This window comes from Myotis daubentonii, chromosome 17 (assembly GCF_963259705.1).
Source record: "Myotis daubentonii chromosome 17, mMyoDau2.1, whole genome shotgun sequence".
Lineage (NCBI taxonomy): Eukaryota > Metazoa > Chordata > Mammalia > Chiroptera > Vespertilionidae > Myotis > Myotis daubentonii.
The window spans coordinates 37983175-38005782 of NC_081856.1; the positions used below are offsets into that span (position 1 = coordinate 37983175).

The 22608-nt window shown below is 37.5% G+C and overlaps 1 protein-coding gene across 3 annotated transcripts in view; it reads left to right on the forward strand.

Moving 5' to 3' along the window:
- The window catches only part of ANGPT1 (angiopoietin 1), a 246320-nt gene that overhangs the window by 191080 nt on the left and 32632 nt on the right, over window positions 1–22608 (forward strand). For all 3 annotated transcript variants that reach the window (XM_059671913.1, XM_059671914.1, XM_059671915.1), the window contains exons 6-7: window positions 4324–4425; window positions 14842–15008. In XM_059671913.1, coding sequence (XP_059527896.1) covers window positions 4324–4425; window positions 14842–15008 — 269 coding nt within the window. The remainder of the gene's footprint in view (window positions 1–4323; window positions 4426–14841; window positions 15009–22608) is intronic.

Sequence of the window (22608 nt, forward strand, 5' to 3'; positions counted from 1 at the left end):
TGTGGTTATTTTCCTCTCTGAATTCTCTTCCATGCATAGTAGCTGGAAATGAGATTTTTTTTCTTTCATTTCATAAGTTTCTGAAACCAAATGCCCTATCCCTAGCTTACTTTCATTAAAATAAACATTAAATTATAACTCTCCTTATTGTAAAATATTAAAAAATTATTTCTGAGTTCACAATTTCCCTAATTCTTAGAAAAGGACTATGACAAATGTTTTGAACCTTTTTTATTTAAGGTTATGGAAAAATAATTAACATCCACAAGTCTAATCATTCCAACCTGTATGGAGCATAAAAAAATAAGAACTATGTGAATCAAATTTCCACTTTTTGTTTGGGTTTAAATCTCCGTATTATGTTAAAAGGTATTTAATGCTTGAAAGCTTTGACCTTGCCTGGGATAGGAGCCAGTTCAGTCTTTTCTTGGATAGAGTTAAGCCCAAGTCATATGATCAATAAATGCAAGCAGCATAGTAAATGTAGGAAGCCCTTGTCTACAGGAAGATAGCGCAGACCACACGATATGGCAAATGAACTTCTCAAGTCATTTCATGTCTCAAATCTTTTGAAACCAACCACCTTTTTTCTTGAACCTACTTCATCTATTAAGCATTGGCTTTTTATTTTTCTTCTGACTAGAAATAGCACAGTTTCTTTTTTTCCTAGAGTGAATCCAACATTTTAAATATATGCACGATAATAAAAAGTAGCATGTGCACAGATCAGTAATGCCTGGATTATTAACAAAAAGCTGGTAGTCGCAATCTTAAGGACAGCTTACTGAATTTATAGATATAGGGTGTCCCAAAAATGTGTAAATACACTTTGAATAATTTTAAAGGCAGTGTTTATTAAGATACATTTCATTTTCAAAATTGAGCTATCAGCTGTTAAAGTGTATATACATTTTTTGGACACCCTGCATTTTGGCTTTGTACATTCATTATATGCAGTTATATACAAATAGTAAATTGTACTGTAATATATGAGATAATACAGAGTGTATAGTGCATAATATAAATACATATTATATGTGAGGAATGCAAAACCTAATGTGTGCTGAACACAATTCTAGAGACTCTATATACATTGACTCATTTAGTCCTTGCAAAATATCTAAGAGAGAGAAAGTAGAGGTGGGATTTGAACACAGGTAGTCCAGTACCCAAGTCCATCCCCTGACCAAAGTGCCATTCAATTCTATTATGCCCATAAAGAACAAATGGGGCCTGTATGTCTGTTATTATGAGGCCTAGCAAGAATTATAGAGTAAATGCTCAACCCGCTCATTTCTCTGCACTTCAGCTTCCAAACAGTATCTTCCTGAGTAACTTCCATCTCCCATGTAGCTGACTTGCTCTGGCTTTTTCTCTCAGAAGGTTTCTCAAAACATCTTAGCATTTTTAAGTCACTGGATATCTTCGTTTAAAAGTAAGGTTATCTTTTTCTAAACTTTGTGAGTGATTCTAAAACTTTTCATAGAGTTTTAAGAACAGATAATATAATAAAAACTGTACAGAGTAGTTTTCTCTACACACTCTATATTTATAAAAGGAGTTCTTTCTTAGCCGCGAGTATGTAAGTGAACTTTATAGGTTTGCAAACACAGTTTGACAAAATTTCAGGCAATCAATGTCCATCAAAATATAAAAATCTATTTAAAAAATTCTGGATTAGCTAGTCCAGGCAGGGTAAAATTTAATTAAGAAACAGGTGCCATCAGTTTCCCCCAGCAAACCATATTCTTGACATTATCACTTACTCTTAAATTTCACTAGGAAAGCTCCACCTTGGCCACTTGTCTTGAATCACCACCTGTTCCCTCTTTAAACTGTGCCATCTGGATTTCATTGTCACAGGAATCCTGCACTCTCTTCAAAGTCACTAATAGTGCCTTCGTTTTAAATTTGAGGGTGTATTTTCTTCATCTTTGTCTTGACTTCTCTGGAATATTTGATTAAGTTGATCACTTCCCCAACTCAAAATTCATCCCCTTCTTGTTTTGCATTACATTAATCAAGTTTTTCTTTTTTCTTTTTCCTTCTTGCATCTCTATTTATTTAACAAGTACTCATTTAGTATACACTATGGGCTAGCTAGGCACTGCTCTAGGAACTGGTAAAAGTAGCAAGCAAAATGAAGTCCCTGTCCTCTTAAAGACTATTAATGTATTTTGTCTCCATCAGTTGCTTTACAAAGCCCTTTCTTGGATCCTCCTGCCTACCCCTCCCCCACACATATCTCTTTCCACTTTTTTCTTTTCATCTTTAGATAACCCACCTTCAAACGACAACTATTATTTTCAAGCATATTACTCCCAATCCATTTTGAATTAGGTAGACCTGAGGTTCAAATCTTGGGTCCAGCACTTATTATTAATAATAACCATTGGTAAATGTTTGAAGTACTTAAGCCTTAGGTTTTTATCTGTAAAATGGGGATAATCATCATTCCTACATCATAGGGTTGTTGTAAGATAAATTAGAAAATGCATCTAAAGAATTTAAATTGTCTGACCCTTAAAAAGAGCATGCTATAGTTAATGGCTATTCCTTTCTTATTCCCTTATTCTCTGATCCATAGTCTATCCTTGGTAGACCTTCAGTAAATCATCTCTAACTGATCAATAACTCCCCCCTTTGGGTGGCTATCCTACTTTACACTCTACATGTTTAAAACCATAATCATTTTCTTTTCTCATATGTTAGCTCTCTTCCTTAAATTTCTCATTTAGATCATTGTCTTCATCATTCTGCAGTTCACAAGGGCTGAAAATTGTGGACTCCTGCATCTTCTTAATTCCATAGGAGTAGTCACTATTGAAACTTTTAGGCATTTTTGAGGATATGACCCATATTTTTTTTATCATTAACAACCATTTGTAACACAGAATCAATGCCAAAAATGCTTGTTGCATGAAAGTGAATGAATGGATTAGCATTAAGGAGGACAAAGGACTAGCTGGAGCCTATGTTGAGGACAATTAATAGGTGCAGAAGGGTTAAGGAACTAGTTGAGGGGGAACTAGAGTGGGGGATTCCACATTTATAATCTTGGAGGTGAGTCAGTTCCTAGAGATTGTGAAGACATACTGATGGGTGGCTGTTGTCAAATTAGAGGGCCGGCCAGCCCTGGGGAGAGTGGTTTACCTGTTTATATGCTCACAGATAGGCATGTATCTTTTAGTTCCTTTCACTCTGAAGAAGTACATGGATAATTTGTCCTTTGAATGACAGTTTTTGCCATTGTTCTCTAGGACCTAGCCTTTAGCTATCTGTGCCCCACATTTAATGCCTCAGGGAAAACACTTGAAGTTTTCCCTTAATCAGTTTAGCTCTATGTCCGCACAGCCTGCCTGCTGCTGTTGCATCATGTCTACACCTTTAGCCAGCCTCCAAAATGCTTTAGAAGTCAGTTGACAGGGAAATGGTGTTCCCCATCGCTGGGCCCTTGAATAATCAAACTGCCATATTCGAGCTGCATCAATGACAGGGATTGCTCTCCAAAGATAATCCCATTACAGATATGCTTCTCTCCTTGGGTGGACTCTGAGGAAAATGAATCAATTTCTAAATAAATACTATTGTATTTAGAATAATTGAAATAAGCATAACTCTTTGAAAGAGTCGGATAACTTTTCCTCATGGGAAAGAAACGCTTGTTGCAGTCAGAAGGAATACAGTATGTCATATTCTCTTCTTAATGTTCATGACGAAAATTCATGCAAATAATGTGTTCTCCATATGCCAAGGACAAATTTTTGCCTCTAATGTAACACTGAACCATCAAGAATAATTATTGTAGTATGTAAGTATATAAAAGTTAATATGCAATGAAATATATAATAGCTAACTACAAATGATTTTTTAAAATTTGTTTTTCTAAAACTTTATTATGATTATATTGCCATTTCAATTAACTAAAGATTTAAAAATCTCAAGTCTTACATTTTGGTGATAAAATGGTCTGTACTTTTGGAAACTTTAGTAATATTTAAAAAAATAGAACATACACAAGTACCTATTGCCATTTAAAACAAAGATCTTTAAATTTTTAATAGTCTGAAACACAATTTTCAGGTGACAGATTTAACTGTTTATAAGTAACTAATGTGTCTTTGATGTAATTTAATCAGAAATAACTCAAATGTAAGACGAATAACCAATCATGTCTAAATTAACATTTTTCAACATAGTAATTTTTATTCTTTTTATCTATAGGCCTATCTATCTTATTTCTATTTTAAAACATATCTGATACATGTTTATTTAAAACAAACCTAATTCTTTACTTGACTTTATTTCCCCCTTTTCTGTCAGGTATTTTGCAATATGGATCTTAATGGGGGTGGTTGGACTGTAATACAGCATCGTGAAGATGGAAGTGTGGATTTCCAAAGAGGTTGGAAAGAATATAAAATGGTAAGGTGGAAGAATTTAGTAGTTTTTTGATGTTTTATCATGAGGTTATCTTTACTACACTATGTGATAAACTCTTGTAGTTTTAGATGTTTTTTAGTTATTTAAGAATAAAATGATAAATTAGTGACATTATTTTCATTAAACACAAGACACTCATAAATCATTTTCAGTAAATTGTTTCCATGTGTGCATTAGAAAGAAAAATGTGTTACTGAAATTCTTTTGTGAACTGTTATGTATTGCCTGGATTTGTTCCTGGTTGAATGAGGGTGGGGGAAGCTAGAACTCAGACCTAGGCTGGGTACATGAGCCAGGACAAGGGAATTGTGCAGGGCTGTGGGTTATGGAGCAGGACGGCTACTAGATGGCCCCAGGGATGGCAAGTTACTGCTGGCTGTTGACTGAGAGCTCCTCCAAGTGACTGGGTTAAACTTCTCCATGTACTGTAATCCAGGGTCAGCGGACGTTTTATGTGGCAGTTGGCATCCCTCAAGCACAAAAATAGAATCTAGAATCTTCCAGGCCTTTTTAAAAGTTTATTAGACCCATAAATAGCATGCTTTCACATTCACTACATTTCTTTCTTTCTTCCTCCCTCCCTCTTTCTTTCTTCCTCCCTCCCTCCCTCCCTCCCTCCCTCCCTCCCTCCCTCCCTCCCTCCCTCCCTCCCTCCTTCTTTCTTTCTTTCTTTCTTTCTTTCTTTCTTTCTTTCTTTCTTTCTTTCTTTCTTTCTTTCTTTCTTTCTTTCTGTATTTTTTTTGGTTAAAGTTGATGACAGGGCTAGTCCACATTCAAGGTGAGAGGAGTACACAAGAGTGTAAATTGTGAGGCATGGTTCATTGGAATCTCCATAATAACAGCAGGCATCATTATCATCATCACTATGGTCATAGGTTTGCATTTCTAATGCTTAACATGTGCCATCCCTATAATAAATTCTTTTCTAATTTTTATATCAAACCTATAGTGAATTATAGTTGATACTGTCTCTATTTTAAGAGGAAAATGAACAAGTTGGAAGATGAACTTTTCCAAGATAATATAGTAGATGGTTTAAATAATTCATAATCCAGTAATCACATACCAAAAGCCTAAAATATTAAGTATTAAAATCTATCGACAGAATGTCAAAGCAAAGTAATGGAAGGGGATTTTCATTTATGGACTAATTATTAATTTTTTTATATCTAAGTCTGGATGATTCTTCTTTTGACCATTTTTTATAAATTCCTCTCTCAGAAAGAAGGTAAAGAAAAAGGTGAAGAGAAATGCCCTGAGTTTTTTCTTATAGAAAATGTGTAAAAACTGTGGTTGGTCAACATCACAGTTTATTCACCAGTAGGTTCGTAGATGGTTGAGTAACAGTAAACAAAGCGTTTTAATAAATAAAGGGAAGTCTCAAGTGGTGTCTCTGTTTCTACAACATTTTTATCAGATACTTAGTTGAACACTCTGAATGTGGGTTAATAAAGTTTGGAGTTTCACAAAATTGGAATCTTGATGCCTTTAATAAACAATAAACCCAAGAAAGAAAGGTAGGAAGCCAACAAAACAGAATTCTACAGAGATAAAAGTAAAGTCTTTTTACCTAGACCAAAATTATGCAAAATTAACTGTGAGAATATGGAATAAGGGTGACTAGCTTAAAAACCTAGTATTTGAAATATGGAGAGATTTTCTTGGTTATAAGCTCATTGCTGGCTACTAACAAAAACAAAGCCTTATATACGAAGTCTACTTAATAATAGTTTTTAGTTTCAAAAATTCAGAATCTAACTGGTGTCTGCCATGGTCTGGTTACATCAAGAGTATGCTTTCAATTCTGGAGATTTTCCAAGAGTGAACATATCCCAGAGGGTACAAGCAGGATGGGCGGTATCTAGAAACCATATGTAGAGCAAGCGAATAGTTGGTTGTCTAACCTGGAGGAAAAAGAATAAGGTATAAACCTGTCTGCTAGTGGCTTAGTTGACTGGATAGAAGTATGTAGTACCGGAACCTGCTACTCAAAGTGTGATCCAGGGACTCCAGCACAAGCACTGTCTGGGAGTTATTAGAAATGCAGAATCTGAAGCTCCGCCCCAGACTTCCTGATTTAGAATCTGCATTTCAACATTGTTCTAAAGAAGGAATCTCCACAATGAATGAAGGAACATTACAGAGAGGCCAAATTTGACTATGTCTGAGCAAAACTCTCTAATGGTTCTTTCCAACATGAATGGGCTGCCTATTAAGTGGTGAAGACCCTCATCAGTGGAAACAGCCAGTGGAAGGTAAAGCACCATGTTTCAGGGTTGTTGTGGAGAACTGGAATGTTGAAATTCCAGTTGGGCTCTACGTTCCTTTCTGATTCGAAGAACAGATAGGGTGGAAAAGGAACCTAAGTTCTAAAGGAGGGCCTTGCATTATATTAACTGTTGGAGTCTTCAATGAAGTGATTTCTGGCAAATCATTTCACACATACCTAACTTTCTCAGTAAAAATAATACCTCACCTGCCTTGCAAGGGATGTTGTGAGGATTAGATGCAAATAAAAGCACTTGGTGCACTAATGTTCAATAAACAGTAGTTATATTTATTACCCAAAGACTGAAAAATTTTTACTTAACTCTGCCAAAAATATTATCTTGTGAACCACCTTAACTCATGATTACTTTCATGACTAAAATGGGATGTGAAGAAGTCATCTGAGAATCAAACTATACATGTAGATTTAGGCAAATCTACAGTACATTATTATGAATATTAATGATAATAGAAAAATGAATATAAAGTTGTCATCATGATGACTTTCCAAAACAGTGAAATCTGCTGCCATAACAAACTAGTCACAGTAAGTAAGAGAGACTGACATATGAAGTCTGGTATTGATTTATGTCTTATATGCCAAATATATACTTACATGCATTTTATGTCATGCATTTTTTCATTATTGGAATGAAAAGGAATTATTTTCTAATCATAGTTTTTATGACATTTCCCCTCTCCCTTTTTAAAATAGCAAGACTATCATGTTTTCTTCAAACTAGAACAATTTATCAGCTGTCAATTCTGCATGGGCAGAAAATAAGATAAGCTCCAAAATTCTGAAACATTTTGGCAAAAATGAGTCTGACAACTTTTTTTGTTTTGTTTTGTTTTAATTGAAAGAATTCATCATATGTTACAACTTGGTTAACTTTCACCAAAACACATGGTGGGAAGTGTTTCAGTTGTCTCCCCCCGAGCTTTTCTTTCACCTACAGACAAAACATGACTCCACAAAGAATGGCTGTAGACTCCTTCTGCCAGTTCTTATCAATCACACCCACCTCAAAACTGGCTGCTGGGGCATGTGCATCCTTTGGGAAAACAGAAACTTCTTGGCATGCACCACTTCCTCCTCAGTCTTCACCAATCTACCATAGTATAACCTAAGAGGCTTCACTTCTTCCCCTGGCTCTGAGTGTAGAAATAGAGTTCCACCCTGCCTTCTTTTCTGCCTCTCCTCTCTCCTTCCCTTCATACTGGCCAATACCTAAGGACTGCCTCTTTCCTCATCCAGTTTCCAGAAAAAAAATATGTTAAAATTATCAACACATGAAATTACAAATGTATATTATATATTATTATTTTTTAACCTCTCAACATGGAGGATTTACTACTCATTTGATTCTTAATATTGGCCTTAACCCTGCAAAGATCTTTTACCTGAGCTTTGTTTTCACTTAAACTTCCTTATGAGGAGATTCAGCAAAATCTGGTTTATGGATTTGTAAAGATGTTTGGCGAGAAGGAAGTCTGGAGTGGGCCCTTTTAACGAGGCACTTAGGGAACTATATTAACTCCTTCAAGCCATGAGGATACTATTTAGTGGCCTCCAGCAATAACACTTATCAGCAGTACTATTGCACATAAAGTCCAATCAAGCTAGGAGTTCCAAACAGTACCCTAGTGGCCTAACTTTATAGAAGGTAGTGACTAATGCCCTGGAGACAACCTGGCTTTGTATTGGAAAAAAAAAAAATTACCCCCATAAACAGAACTTCCTATAAATACAAATATTTCAGTCTGAGCACCATACCTTCTGGGAGTTCTTTGTTCCTGGAAAGAAATTAAGAGCGCATTTTCAACTGCATTTTAACATCTTCACATTAAAAAGAGAAAAATCTATAAGAAATTTAAAATGCGGAAAGAAATCATTCTTTTGATCTCTCTTGGGCTGAGTGTCTCAGCAGTTAGAGGAGACACACAATTGAATTGTGAATTAAAGCACCTTTGGACAACACAGCTCAGTAACCTTGACTTCTTATCTGTTTTCTTTAATTAGTTATATGAAAAGAGATGAAACCCCTAGGATACATGGACTGTGTCTGGTTTCAATTGTGTTCAGCTATAAAAAGTCAACACTTCCTATGAGCATTATCAGACAAAACAAAATCTGAGACAATGATTTTATTAACTTGGAAAAACACAAACCACAACTGAACATTTCTGCAAGTTTTGGCAAAAATTAATGGATATTGGTCTTTCCTCTGTGTGCCTTTTTAAAGCAAAATGTGGTTTTAAGGCCAATTTTAAGCCAGCATTAGTTTAGGTTAAATTTTACTGCCTTTTTGCCTTTCATTAAAGAGCTAAAGGAGAAATAGAAATAATAATCTACCTGAATTATGTTATAAAAATCTTTCATGCGATTGTGATTGGCATAGCTAAGCAATCCTATATAATAAAAGCCCAGGGACCATAATGACAGAACGACCGCTCAACCAGTCACTATGAAGTGCACTGAACACCTCTCGGTCCCTTTCCCCAGCCAGCAGGCTCCAATTGCCCATGGCAAACAGGGACCCGGGGTGGGTGGGGTGGAGGGTGCACCAGGCCAAGGCCCCTGCCCCACCAGTCACCGCACACACAGAGGGTGACCAGTGGCAGAGGTGGGGTCAGCAAGCGGACAGGAATGGCCAACCTCTCAGTCCCTCCCTTGGTCGTCAGGCTCCCATTGCTGGATGGCGAACAGGGAACTGGGGTGGGTGGCGGCAAGTGGGTGCAGGGGACAGGGACAGGGCCGGCTGCTGGCAGCCGGAAAAGATGGCCCTGATCACAGGATAGGCCTAGGGACCGTACCCGCACACAATTTGGTGGACCAGGCCTCTAGTATTTTTTGTAAAAATATATGCTATAGCATTCTTAGATTTCATTTATGAAAAAGAGGAAATTCTATGTTTATTACTATTGTTTATTCACTTAGGACTTGTTGGTTTTTCAGTGTCAGCACTGAATTTTGTTCAAGCTTTTATTTTTATTTTTATGGATATTACAGGCTATTTGGAGTAAAATATAGACCTGTGGCAAGCTGTTATATATGCAATAATGTGTAAACTTACTTTTAATGTCCAAATCTGTATTTCAAGTGTGAATATAAATTTTTTAAAGGACAGTCCATAATACTTAATCAAAACTTGCCTTCTAATATGGACGTGGATATAATATGAGCTTTTACACCTATCTCTTCCCTGTGTACCACTTAGATCATTTGATCTGGTTAATTCCTTCTAATTTGCCCTAGGAATAGCTATTTTCCATCACGATTGTATGGTTCTTTGCCACTGGTATACAGCAGGCTCAGCTATGAAACTTTTAAATGTGCCATCTCTAAACCCACCCAGACATGCTGAGTCAGAACCGGTATGGGGGGAAACCAAGTCATCTCTATTTTTAAATGCTCCACAGCTGTTTTTGATATGCACTCTTGGTTGAAAGCAACTGTCAGAGCTATCAATTTATTGGTATGGGTTTAAAATCTCAAAAACTACCTCTTTTGTAGATCCTACAACTTATGAGATATAAAGAGAACAGGATTAAACTAAGCAGGAACAGAGAAAAGTTTAAGGAGACAGCTTTTCTTTAGTATTAGGAACCAGAAGTAAGAATAAGAAAGTAGTCTACCCTTTGGTTTATGTCATAGATTAGGCCAAATTGCAACATGTTGGTTTTCATTTCTTATTCAATAACTACGGGCCCAGTGCACAAATTCATGCACCTTTTAAGGAACTGTGGGCCCCAAGGCTTCTGTGGGCACAGGGGTGGGTCTTGGCCCATCCTCCGTGCCCCCGCCTGGCCCCTCCCGCCACGGTCCCCAGTCCCCCCTCTGCCAGCAGCCCTGCTCCCACCGCAACCGCTCCCATGTGCTGACAGCCCCAGCCCCCACTCGCACCAGCTGACAGTGCAGAGTGATTGGGGCCGGTGCCAGCAGTGGGTACGAGCGGGGCTGGCACTGTCAGCGATTGCAAGCTGCTGCCCCGATCATCCCTCAGGAGCAGGGGGAGGTGGAGAAGTCCTCAGGGGCGATCAGGGCCAGCAGCTGCTATTCAAACCCGCTGATGGTGCCAAGTGATCAGGGCTGGTGCCAGCAGCAGGTGCAAGCACTAGGTGGGACTGCGGCGGACAGGAGCAAAGAATTTTCAGGAACCGCCAGAGGCTCACCCCGATGACAGTGACCGGCGCCCCGCCTTGGTCTGGCACCCCCGCTCACCTGCTTCACCATCTGGCACTCACCTGGCATCCCCACCCACCATGTTCCGCGCACACCCCCTGGTGGTCAGCCCATGTCATAGTGACTGCTTGTTTGGTTGGTTGGTTGTTCCACCATTTGGTCTATTTGCATATTAGGGTTTATATGTCGAGATTAGCTTCTAGGATTAAAATGCTAGTACTTATTTGTATAAACCATCACTCATCCTTGTCATAAGAATACATTAGTTCCTAGCATCCAAAAACTTTTTATGTATCCCCTTATTAATTTTTAGGCTAAGACAAGACTCTGGGTTATTATTTTTGTTCCCTTTCTCATACAAAGTAGAAAGTAAGCAACCTGCTCACCCTTAAATAGCTCACAATCTCATGGGAGAGAAGTAAGTAAGCAGAAATTTACTCTGTATTGTGACATATACTTTAACTATACCAACAACAACTAGAATTTTGTTAAGGGCTTCTCATGTATCAACACTTACCTAAATGCTTTAGGTCTATTATTTCATTTCCTCTAAAACATTCTATATGGAAACAACATTTTTATCCATATTTTGCAGAAGGAAACAGGCTCAGAAATAATGTCGGACAGTCCACAGCACATATGTGGCAGAAAGGCTTCAAATTAGAACGGGACAGGGATCAGATTCGTGGTCTGCCTGATAAATTATCCAATAGACAGTTTACTAATGTGGGAACCCATTTCCCCTTCTTTCATTTATTCTTCATCTTTATGATGGAACAGTTGTTTCTGCATCACTGCGCTTTCAGCCATTAGAAGGTTTCCTCCCTTCTCTCTCTCTTTCTCTCTCTCTCTCTCTCTCTCTCTCTCTCTCTCTCTCTCTCTCAAAGCCATTTTGATTCATTGTAGCCCAAGGTTTTGCCTCCCACAATAAGAGCATGTGTAGATAATTTTTCAGGAAGTTGCATGGTATAGAATTTTGGTTTCTCCAAACAAATGTAGTTGCTTACATTTCAGTTGCTTCTTCCTCTATTTTCAGTGAGAAAAAAGGCCAGCCATTTAGGAACGGATGTTAATCTCACTTAGAGGGAAGTACTAACCTGCATGCCAAGATGGGGATGGAGGCTTTAGGAAAGATACTAACGCTCATCCATTTCTGAGGCTCAAGGTCTCTGCACATTTCCCTGAGGGAGCTGGACAGTCTTATCCATGCAATGCTTTCAGCAGCATGGAAATATGTGACCCAAAACTTAACACCTCATCATTCCCAGCCTCCTGTTCACATTTAGTGCAATTGCTGAATCTCCTCTGATTACATGGAAGAGGGAATCGTCCAGTGGCTACAGAGAGGGCTTTGACATGTCTGAGCTGAGAGGAAATGCAAGGAGCATCCAGTCTTCTTTTCCTTCCCAGTGGCTGCAGCAACTGAGAGTGTACTAATGCTTTGACTTCAGTCCTATATAACTTTCTGTTTTGCTTATTCATTGGAGAAGGTAAGTTTCTCCCTTCTCACTGGGATGTGGCACCAACTGTCATAAGTATGTGTAAAATACTTAGCACATCCTAGCTTACTTTAATATTTCCTGTTCCTATGGAACTTTTGTCAAGTATGACTTGTGCATCTTAAGAACAAAGAAAGGAACCCCTGAAATACTGACCTAAATGGGTCTTACATCTTTACTCTGAGCTATAGATAGACGGTCTGCAGGGAGCCATATACCCAGAACATTCTGACAAAGGGTGTTCAGTTAATGAAAAACCAAGTTAAGTTGGAGAATAGCTTTAAAAGTGTGTCTGAACATGCCAGTATTTCACTGGCATGTGAATCCTATGAGGATTCACAAATTCAAGACAACTCTGTCCTCAAGGAGCTCATAGTCTGGTCAGAAGACTAACCTGTAGGTCAAGAATTACACTGAATTTCACGTTACCAAGGATTATTTCTGAGACAGTTATGAACACACAAAGTCTAGAATGACTTAGGGTTCTTTATTTTCCTCTCACAACTCCAACATTAACAGTTGGCTTTCTTTTGGAGACAACATTTTTATTCTCCACAAAGATATTGTTTTGAACACTTACCAACCTGTGACTGGGAGTGCCCTAAAGAAAATACACACATTGAGATTCAGGTATAGAGCAGCCACTAGCTTCACTCACTAGCTCTTATGTTCAGTCTTCAGCCTCAAAATCCAAACTCATGCCAGTAAATGATTATAGTCCTAGATTCACAGGTTTTCTAATTGCTATTTAAAATGTGAATGTTACGGACATGGGGGTGCATAAATCTTTTCAAATTAGTGTTTTGGATTTCTTTGGATAAATATCCAGAAATGGAATTGCCAGGTTGTAGGGTAGTTTTATTTTTAATTTTTTTGAGGGATCTCCACACTGTTTTCCGTAGTGGCTGCACCAATTTAAAATCCCATAAACCAGTGGTTCTCAACCTGTGGGTCGCGACCCCTTTGGAGGTCGAGTGAACTTTTCACAGGGTTCGCCTAAGACCATCAAAAAACACATATATAATTACATATTGTTTTTGTGATTAATCACTATGCTTTAATTATGTTCAATTTGTAACAATGAAAATATATCCTGCATATCAGATATTTACATTACAATTCATAACAGTAGCAAAATTACAGTTATGACATAGCAACGAAAATAATTTTATGGTTGGGGGTCACCACAACATGAGGAACTGTATTAAAGGGTCGCAGCATTAGGAAGTTTGAGAACCACTGCCATAAACAGTGCATGATGGATCCCTTTTCTCCATATCCTCACCAATGCTTGTTGTTTGTTGATTTATTGATGACAGCCATTCTGACAGGTATAAGGTGATATCTCTGTGATTTTAATTAGCATTTCTTTGATGGTTAGTGATGTGGAGCATCTTTTCATATGTCTGTTGGGCATCTGTATGTCCTCTTTGGAGAAATATCTATTCAGGTCCCTGGCTCAGTTTTTAATCAGATTGTAATTTTTGGTATTAAGTTGTATGAGTTCCTTATATATTCTGGATATTAACCCCGCTATTGAATGTATCACTGGAAAATATTCTTCTGAAATAAGCCAGACAGAGAAAGACAAATACATATGATTTCACTTATGTATGAATCTAAAAAGTAAAATAAATGAACAAATAAAATAGGAACAAACTCATGGGTACAGAGAATAAATTGATAGTAGCCATATGAGTGAGGGGTTGGGGAGAGGAGTGAAAAAGGTGAAAAGATTAAGAAGTACAAGTTGCCAGTTATAAAAATAGTCATGGGGATATGAAGTATGGGATAGGTAACATAGTGATATTGTAATAACTGTGTATGGTGTCAGATGGGTCAGACTTTGGAAGGTATATAAATGTCTAATCACTGTGTTATACACCTGAAACTGATATAATATATGTCCACTGCAATTGAAAGTTAAATTTTAAATAATGAGAATGTTAAAACTAGAGCAGTCAAAGGTCTAATAATCTGTTAAAGTTTTATCTGTGCATGATTTGATTCCCAAATAATAATGAAAACACAGATAATAACAATATTGTTAAATAATTCTATGATAGTACCCTCATAATTCATTGGAAATATTTCATTATGTTAAAATATTCCATTAACTAGTATTTTATAAACATTTTCAAAAGCAAGCTATGATAGAGAAGTTTTTACTGATTAAACTTATTAACCAGATTAATCCAAAAAACATCTAATCTACACAGATGTGAATATAAAGTTTTACTCTAATAAGAATTAAATGTAACCCTCAATGGAGGGGAGGAAACAGCAGGGATATATTGAGTAAGTAATTGAAAACAGTGTATAAAAATGTGAAAAAACATTTTTTACTTTTAAAAATGTTAATTATCATTTAGAGCATAGTTAAGTACTGGACTTGAAAAAACTTTCTCTCTGAAGTAACAACTGCATCTCTGTCTTCTTTCACAGGGTTTTGGAAATCCCTCCGGTGAATACTGGCTGGGAAATGAGTTTATTTTTGCCATGACCAGTCAAAGGCAGTACACACTCAGAATCCAGTTAATGGACTGGGAGGGAAACCAAGCCTATTCACAATACGACAGATTCCACATAGGAAATGAAAAGCAAAACTATAGGTAAGTCCTCCTTCCCTGTAGTATTTTATTTAACTGCCTTGGCCAGTTACTAGTTTTAGTGGAGAAGTGTGAAAAAAAAAGAAATGATGAAAAGCATCCTTCAAATTGAAAATCAGGTTGTTTTTCTAGACCTCTGACAAAGAGATAAAAAAACAAAAACCCTATAAAGACTTCTTAAAAGCTCTCACAGACTGATTATCTTGATGTTGGCTCAAATTTTTGAAGATAGGGAATTAAGTCAAGCATAATATTATTATTATTGTTACTATTATAAAGGTTCAGTGGATTCATACACATAAACCTGATGACAGAGAACTGACTCAGATGCAATGGCTTGAAATAAATACTCCCTCTATCAAAAGATCTTCTACTTATACGTAATTTATTTACTTTTCTTAAATTATTATTTTTTTCACATTATTTTGAAGTTGATAAAGGGGAGTAAAATTTTATATTTTTGCATGAATTGGCATAAAAATTGAGGTGAAGCATAATTTAGATTTGTTTGGTAAATAATGTAAGAAGCAAAAATAAATCCATATAATGGCATCGATATATACAGTTCTTCATTGCAGATGTGAAAGTAGACAATCTATATACTTAATTGTTAGAATCTCTGATTTTTTTCAATGAGCTGCTCATATACTAGAAAAAGAAACACATTGAAAATGGTTAGGCAAGTAAATGGTAAATTCATTTCACAGACACTCACTATGTTACCTCTATGTTCTGGGAACTCTGCTATGTACTAGCAATTTTGCGGTCAGTGATGAGGTCTATAGTCTCCCAGGCCTCACAGTTCAGCTTTGTGACTAACTAGATCACTAAACATATGGAAATACATTGTAGTTACTTTTATGTCACTACCCATTTATGCAACACCTGGTACATGGCACATCATTAGTAATTGTGTGTACCTCAGTTTTGTAATCAGTAAATGAGAGTTGCAGTGATTTTAAACTCTGAATATTGTGGCTGTGCTGCATCAGTTAGGGAAACACGATTGTGTGCATTAAAGGGTTGGCACATTGCTGCACGCAAAATGTGGTGAAAGCAACCAGCGCCTTCTGCTTTTTTTCCAACTTGTGTGGCCCCCACCACCTAATTCAACTGTTTCTCCTGCTTATTTGTCTTTTTGAGACATCGCATGGACTTTGAATCTATAACATTTTCATGAACACATCACATTTTATTTTAATGGGTTATGTATGGGGTTGGATCCTTAGAGACATAATAATCATTTTCTTAACAAACAGTAATGATGTCACCACATCAACAGAGGATGAGAAATAGATCTAAAGAGTTCATAGTCTCATGGGGGGAGCGAAGGATGGTGTACATAATGGCAACTCAAGAAACCAAAGAGACATTTATAAAATGCAATGGAGTGTAAGAAGAAATGTTTCCAAGGAGGTCAATATTTTGAGATTTTCATAACAAGGAAAACCACTGTAAAACATCAGGGGTACTCTTATATAAATGTTTTGACCTGAAACTTGAAACTATATGAAACTTGGCTAATGTCAGACAGCCTGACAATGGGACTAGCAAATAATTAGTCCAGTCTTTTTCTAGGCTCCTGAAGAATTTTCTTTGGTTCCATTCCAAAATGTCTCTCAGTTCTTGTGTGTGTGTGTGTGTGTGTGTGTGTGTGTGTGTGTGTGTGCGTGCATCTGTGTGCTTGCGAGGCTGGAGTGATATTAAAGGGACAAAGAGTCTTTGGGCAGGTTTAGGAGGACTGTGGGCATCTGACAGAGGCTTTAGGGTGTATGGTAGGAATGTCATTCTTGCACCTGCATGAAGAAAGAACACTTACCTCCTCTTTGAGTGTCTCACTGCTCTCCCCCACTGCTCTCACTGAGCATTTCCTATTCCTTCAGCACTGTGTGATTCAGATCTTGACCCATAGATCTATTATCAAAAAGATTGAAAAAGTCAAGAACCATATGATTCCACTCATATGTGGGGAATAAAACCAAAAGCAACAAATGAACAAATAAGATAAACAAAATTTAATAGACACAGACAACACTATGGTGGCTATCAGACAGAAAGGGGTAGAGGGTAGTAAAGGGTAAAGGGGTCAAATATATAGTGATGGAAGGAGATTTGACTTTGGACAGTAAATACACAGTGCAATGTACTGATGATGTATTCTAGAATTGTATATTTGAAACCTATATTATTTTATTAACTAATGTCACCCCAATAAACTTAATAAAAAGTTTTTTAAAAGTAAGTCTTCCCAGCTAGAGTGAGGCATACACTCTGGGATCCCCATTCTTATTTCTCTGGAGTATTATGAACCTTGAGAATCAGCACTATAAATCCAGAAGGAACTTAATAACTTAATTCCAAACCTCTGGTTTTAATGAAAAGAAAGCTGAGGTTCAGAAATATGCAATATTTTTCCCAAGGAGGGAGAAAGACTTCAACTATGGGATGTGTGACTCCTACCTAGTTCAATGTGGTTTCCACTTTATTATGCTGCTGTAATAAAGCTGATGGCTCTGGTCCTCTTTCCTGCCAAGACTCAGCAGAAAATAGGTCTGTAATCATCGCCTTCTCGTGTAATTAAGTACTAAGATTCATGTTGGCATCAAACGGGAAATTAGAACTCATTAAAACATAATGCCTGCTCTGGTGAAAGCTTAGTTAAAATAAGCTTAGTAAAAATAAGCACACTAAGAAAACCAAACAGAAGCTTGGAAAGGGAAGCGACACCCATGTGACTTCCCTCTCCACCTGTATCATCACTCACTCCTGCCCAGGACGGCTCCCCAGGCCCAGCGAAGCATGTGTGGCCTGAGGCTAGAACTCCAGATGTCCAGCTTTGCCTTCTGGTGCTTCTTCTCTGCTCATTGTTTTTCTCTCCAAGTTAGGATGCCTTGTTTAGATAAATTATTAAAGTGTGAATTCTGATGTTTTTATAGTATTTTATTACTTATGAAATGATCATTAGCACTTTTTCATTTAATCTTGACAATGGCATTTTGACACATTATTAGACACATTTTAAAGATGAGGAAACTGAGATGTTAGGTCATTGACCTGCTCAAATTCAACTGAAATCAAAACTCAGGGATGTATGCTAAGCTTTTGTTTTATATTTTCACATTTTCTGTATTTTTCCTCTTTCAAATTAAATTCAGAAGTTCTTTGAGAGTTTTATTTTTTTAATATTCTATCTTAACAGAAATTATATTTAAAAAATTCATCTTATAGCTGTAGCCATATCTATAAATCTAATTTGAAAAAAATTCTCATGCTCTAGACCAGTGATTCTCAACCTTCTTAATGCTGCGACCCTTTAATACAGTTCCTCATGTTGTGGTGACCCCCAATTTCATTGTTACAAATTGAACATCATTAAAGCATAGTGATTAATCACAAAAACAATATGTAATTATATATGTGTTTTCCGATGGTCTTAGGCGACCCCTGTGAAAGGGTCGTTTGACCCCCAAAGGGGTCGCGACCCACAGGTTGAGAACCACTGCTCTAGACACATATTGATTAAAAATAAATGTTATGAATGGATAGATAAGCTTACAAATGTACATGTAATACACATATTTTCTTTTTATCCTCTAAGGACATTTTAAATCATTTTCTCTAGTAGAAAATAAAATCTATAGAACCCAGAAGAATATAAATAAGAAAAAACAATAATGTAAGAGTGCCATGATGAACACATCATGTGAAATAACATGTAATCAGTGTGAAATTATTAAATACTTCCTCTAGAGAGGTAGTATTATCCAGGTCCTCATCATCTGACACCCAGACTATTGTAGAGTTTGCCTGCCTCCAGTCTTGATGCTCTCAAATATATCTTCCACACTATTGTGGGGTGTTTTGTTTTTTTTTTTTTTTTTAATATATTTTATTGATTTTTTACAGAGAGGAAGGGAGAGGGAGAGAGAGTTAGAAATATCAATGAGAGAGAAACATTGATCAGCTGCCTTCTACCCCTCTCCCCCCACTGGGGATGTGCCTGCAGCCAAGATATATGCCCTTGACCAGAATCGAACCTGGGACCATTCAGTCTGCAGGCCGACGTTCTATCCACTGAGCCAAACCGGCTAGGGCTGTGGGGTGTTTTTTCTAAAAGACAGTCTGACTTGGTCCCTGCTCTCCTTCATATATTTCAACAATGTAAAATATGTACATGTTGAAGTCTGCCATTTAAAACTCTTCATGACCTGGCCACTACCTACTTATTCAGCTGTTGCTATCAAACTCTAACCCTAACCTCACCAAACCAGACACTCCTTCATTATGATTGTGTTTCAGTAATTACTTGCAATTTCCTTAAACCATCCATGCCTTTGTTTATGCTATATCTGTACCCTATATACATAAACCCAGCATTGGACACATCTTCTAAATCTTTAAGATCCTCCCTTGTTCCAGGAAGTCTTCCCTGATAACTACTAGAGAAGATACTGTGATGCACTAACCCATCGCCTCCCTTCAGATGCACTCCTCCCACTTCCTGGGTTGCTGGCTAACAGCTCATAGTCAAAGTCCCCTACCTGGGCATTGCCCGTGGCTGGAGAAAGTCACATCACCAAAGTCGCTGCTCCAACCTGCAGAGAAATTACACTCAATGACAGGTCAATATAAAGATCCCCTTGCCCAATTGGGGTCCAGAATTTCACATGAGATTAGCTGAGGTTTTCACTGTGACTGTATGTGATGTGAGTCCACCTTCCCCCTCTGCTCAGTCCTGCTTTCTTCCCTTTGCCACATGGATTGATCCTGAGAGCACTCCATATATGTCTTCCTACTCTGATTTGCCAGGGAAATGCATCACCCTTGCTGTCAGGCTAATTTGGATGCTCTGTGTTCTCCTATATTCATAAATCTCTGTGGCTAACTACTTAGTGTCCATATTCTATTATAAACTCATTAACAAGTGTTTTGTTTTTATTTTTAAACAACTGTGTGTTTGTGTGTGTCCTTTTCCATTATGTCTAAGCCTAGAGGTTAGGAACCATTTTAATCAAAATTCAAGATATATACCTAAATTAGCCAAATTACGGCCTAATAGTTAATAGCTAAATATTTGGTGAATACATGCTATGTACCAGACACCTTGTTTTCACATGAGAAAAATAAGACATTGTAATTTGCACAAGGTCAAAGGTATAATATGAGTAGAAGTCAAGATTTGAGCTTCGATCTCTTCTCATCATATATTTATCCCTCAACAAAGGAAAATCCATTCATTAATTTTGAGAATTAAATACACTCAAAGCACATATTCTAAGAGATAGAATGTTTCTTCTAATCCCATTTCTGTCTTTAATAATATGAATGTTCATGGACAAATAGCATTTCTCTGGATCTCCATTTTCTGTCCTATAAATTTAAGTATTTGTAAAGCTTCTTGCAGCTCAGAAATAATTTTGTAGACTATAATTACCTTTATGTACACAATTATTTTTTTTTATTTTGTGGCCCTTCAATTCTGATGATTAAATTTTGATCTCTATAATAAATACTTCAGTAAGAGTGTCCATCAGTTTAGCGCTTACAGTGACCTTTTACTTCTCTTGAAAACTTTGCTGGTCCCAATACTTAGAGTTACAAACAAATGCATCCAGCCCTGGACAGGTAGCTCAGTTGGTTGGAGCATAGTCCTGTACACCAAAAAGTTTTGGGTTCGATCCCTGGTCAGGCCATACGGAAGGCAACAGGTAATGTTTCTCTCTCTCTCTCTCTCTCTCTCTCTCTCTCTCTCTCTCTCTCATCCTTTCTAAAAATCAATATACTCACATGAGAATTAAAATTAAAAAGTACATCCATAAAAATAAGGGCTTATAAAAAAAACAACAGACAATTTGTCAGGTTGGAAAGATGCTATAATCTAGTGGAAAAGAATCTGGAATAGGAATCAGAAGCTATGGAAACTGCTGAATAGTGAGGTCTGGCTTCCCTGTCCATAAAACCAACTTCCTGTATCAGTGTTGAGTGTTGAGTCTGGGAAACAGGGACATGCTGATTGTTATGGAAATAAGGGATTTGTTCTACAAATTTAAATTTACATAAATGTGAGACAAGCTGGAAAAGTGGAGGTCTGGAAGGTGAAGGTAGAAAATCAGAGGAAGGGTTCCTAACACGTATGGTTAAGACCTGGCATGACGGTGAACAACCAAGAGCTTGCAGGGAAATCACAGAAATCCAGCACGTCCAGCCACCAAAGTGGGACACAGAGGGGGAGATCTGAGCAAAGCCGCTCCCTCAGTGTAGCTGCGTTACCTGGGGTTGTGCAATGAGCGTCTGGTGGTGGGTCTGGAGCCCTTTACAGCCTGAGGAAGGCAAGCTGGAGGGAGAGTAGCAGGAGGGCACCTCAGCCGCTGAACGTCTCCATGTCTGATGCGGGTCTGAGGGCCAGCTGATGCTTCACCTCTACTATCAAAATCTCCCAAGTGCTAGGGCACAGGGCTCTCCCTCCTGGGAGCACACCCGCACCTTTCCCTTCTCCCTTGTCTTCCCCCACAGGCATGCATCTCCCAAACCAGTGATGGCGAACCTTTTGAGCTCGGCGTGTCAGCATTTTGAAAAACCCTAACTTAACTCTGGTGCCGTGTCACATATAGAAATTTTTTGATATTTGCAACCATAGTAAAACAAAGACTTATATATATTTTTTAATGTTTTTTTTGTCTTTACTAATTTATTTTTTTTTTATTGCTTAAAGTATTACAGAGAGTATTACATATGTCTCCTTTTCTTTTTTCCCGCCCTTGACAATCCCCTGGCCTCCCCTACTCCCCAGTGTCTTATGTCCATTGGTTATGCTTATAAAGATTTATATTTTTGATATTTATTTTCTATATTTAAATGCCATTTAACAAAGAAAAATCAACCAAAAAAATGAGTTCGCGTGTCACCTCTGACACGTGTGTCATAGGTTCGCCATCACTGTCCTAAACTCTAAGGGTCCCTGGGACACTTGAACCAGTGGCAGGCTATCCCAGGCTAGCCCCCTGTACCTATCTCCAAAGCCCCCTTTTCAAGAGATACAAATTCTAGACTTGGGTCTGTAGATACTTTTCTGAATGACCTTGGATAACTTACTTCACTTTTCCAAGTCTCAAGTCTGCAGAAGGAAAATGAGATGGTAAGGAAGCAGTCTTTTCAATTCCAGAATCCTTTAAGAGAGAGAGAGAGAGAGAGAGAGAGAGAGAGAGAGAGAGAGAGAGAGAGAGAGAGAAATTAAAGTACTCCCATGCCATGTATGTATTTCAAGGACAAAACAAATTAGTGTGGATTGAAAAGAATTCTCTAGAGCTTTTCATGTAAATTTAAACCATGCATTTTTATAGGTATTGTAAAACTTATTTCACTCTTTTTAGTGAAATGGTTTTCATTTCTCTGATTCTCTGGGTTACATGGTCCTGGCTAGAACCAGTAGCAGATGTGTTGAAAGTCTAAGAGGAAAGTTATTTCTTACAGCATTCTTGGACGATCAAAGTAGAAAATATATATGGAATCTCCTGGCAGTTTCTACACTCTTGAATTTTTAGCCCGGATATAAAACTCAAAGCTTTAAGTAGTTTTATTTGTATTTTCAAAGTATTTCTCCAAA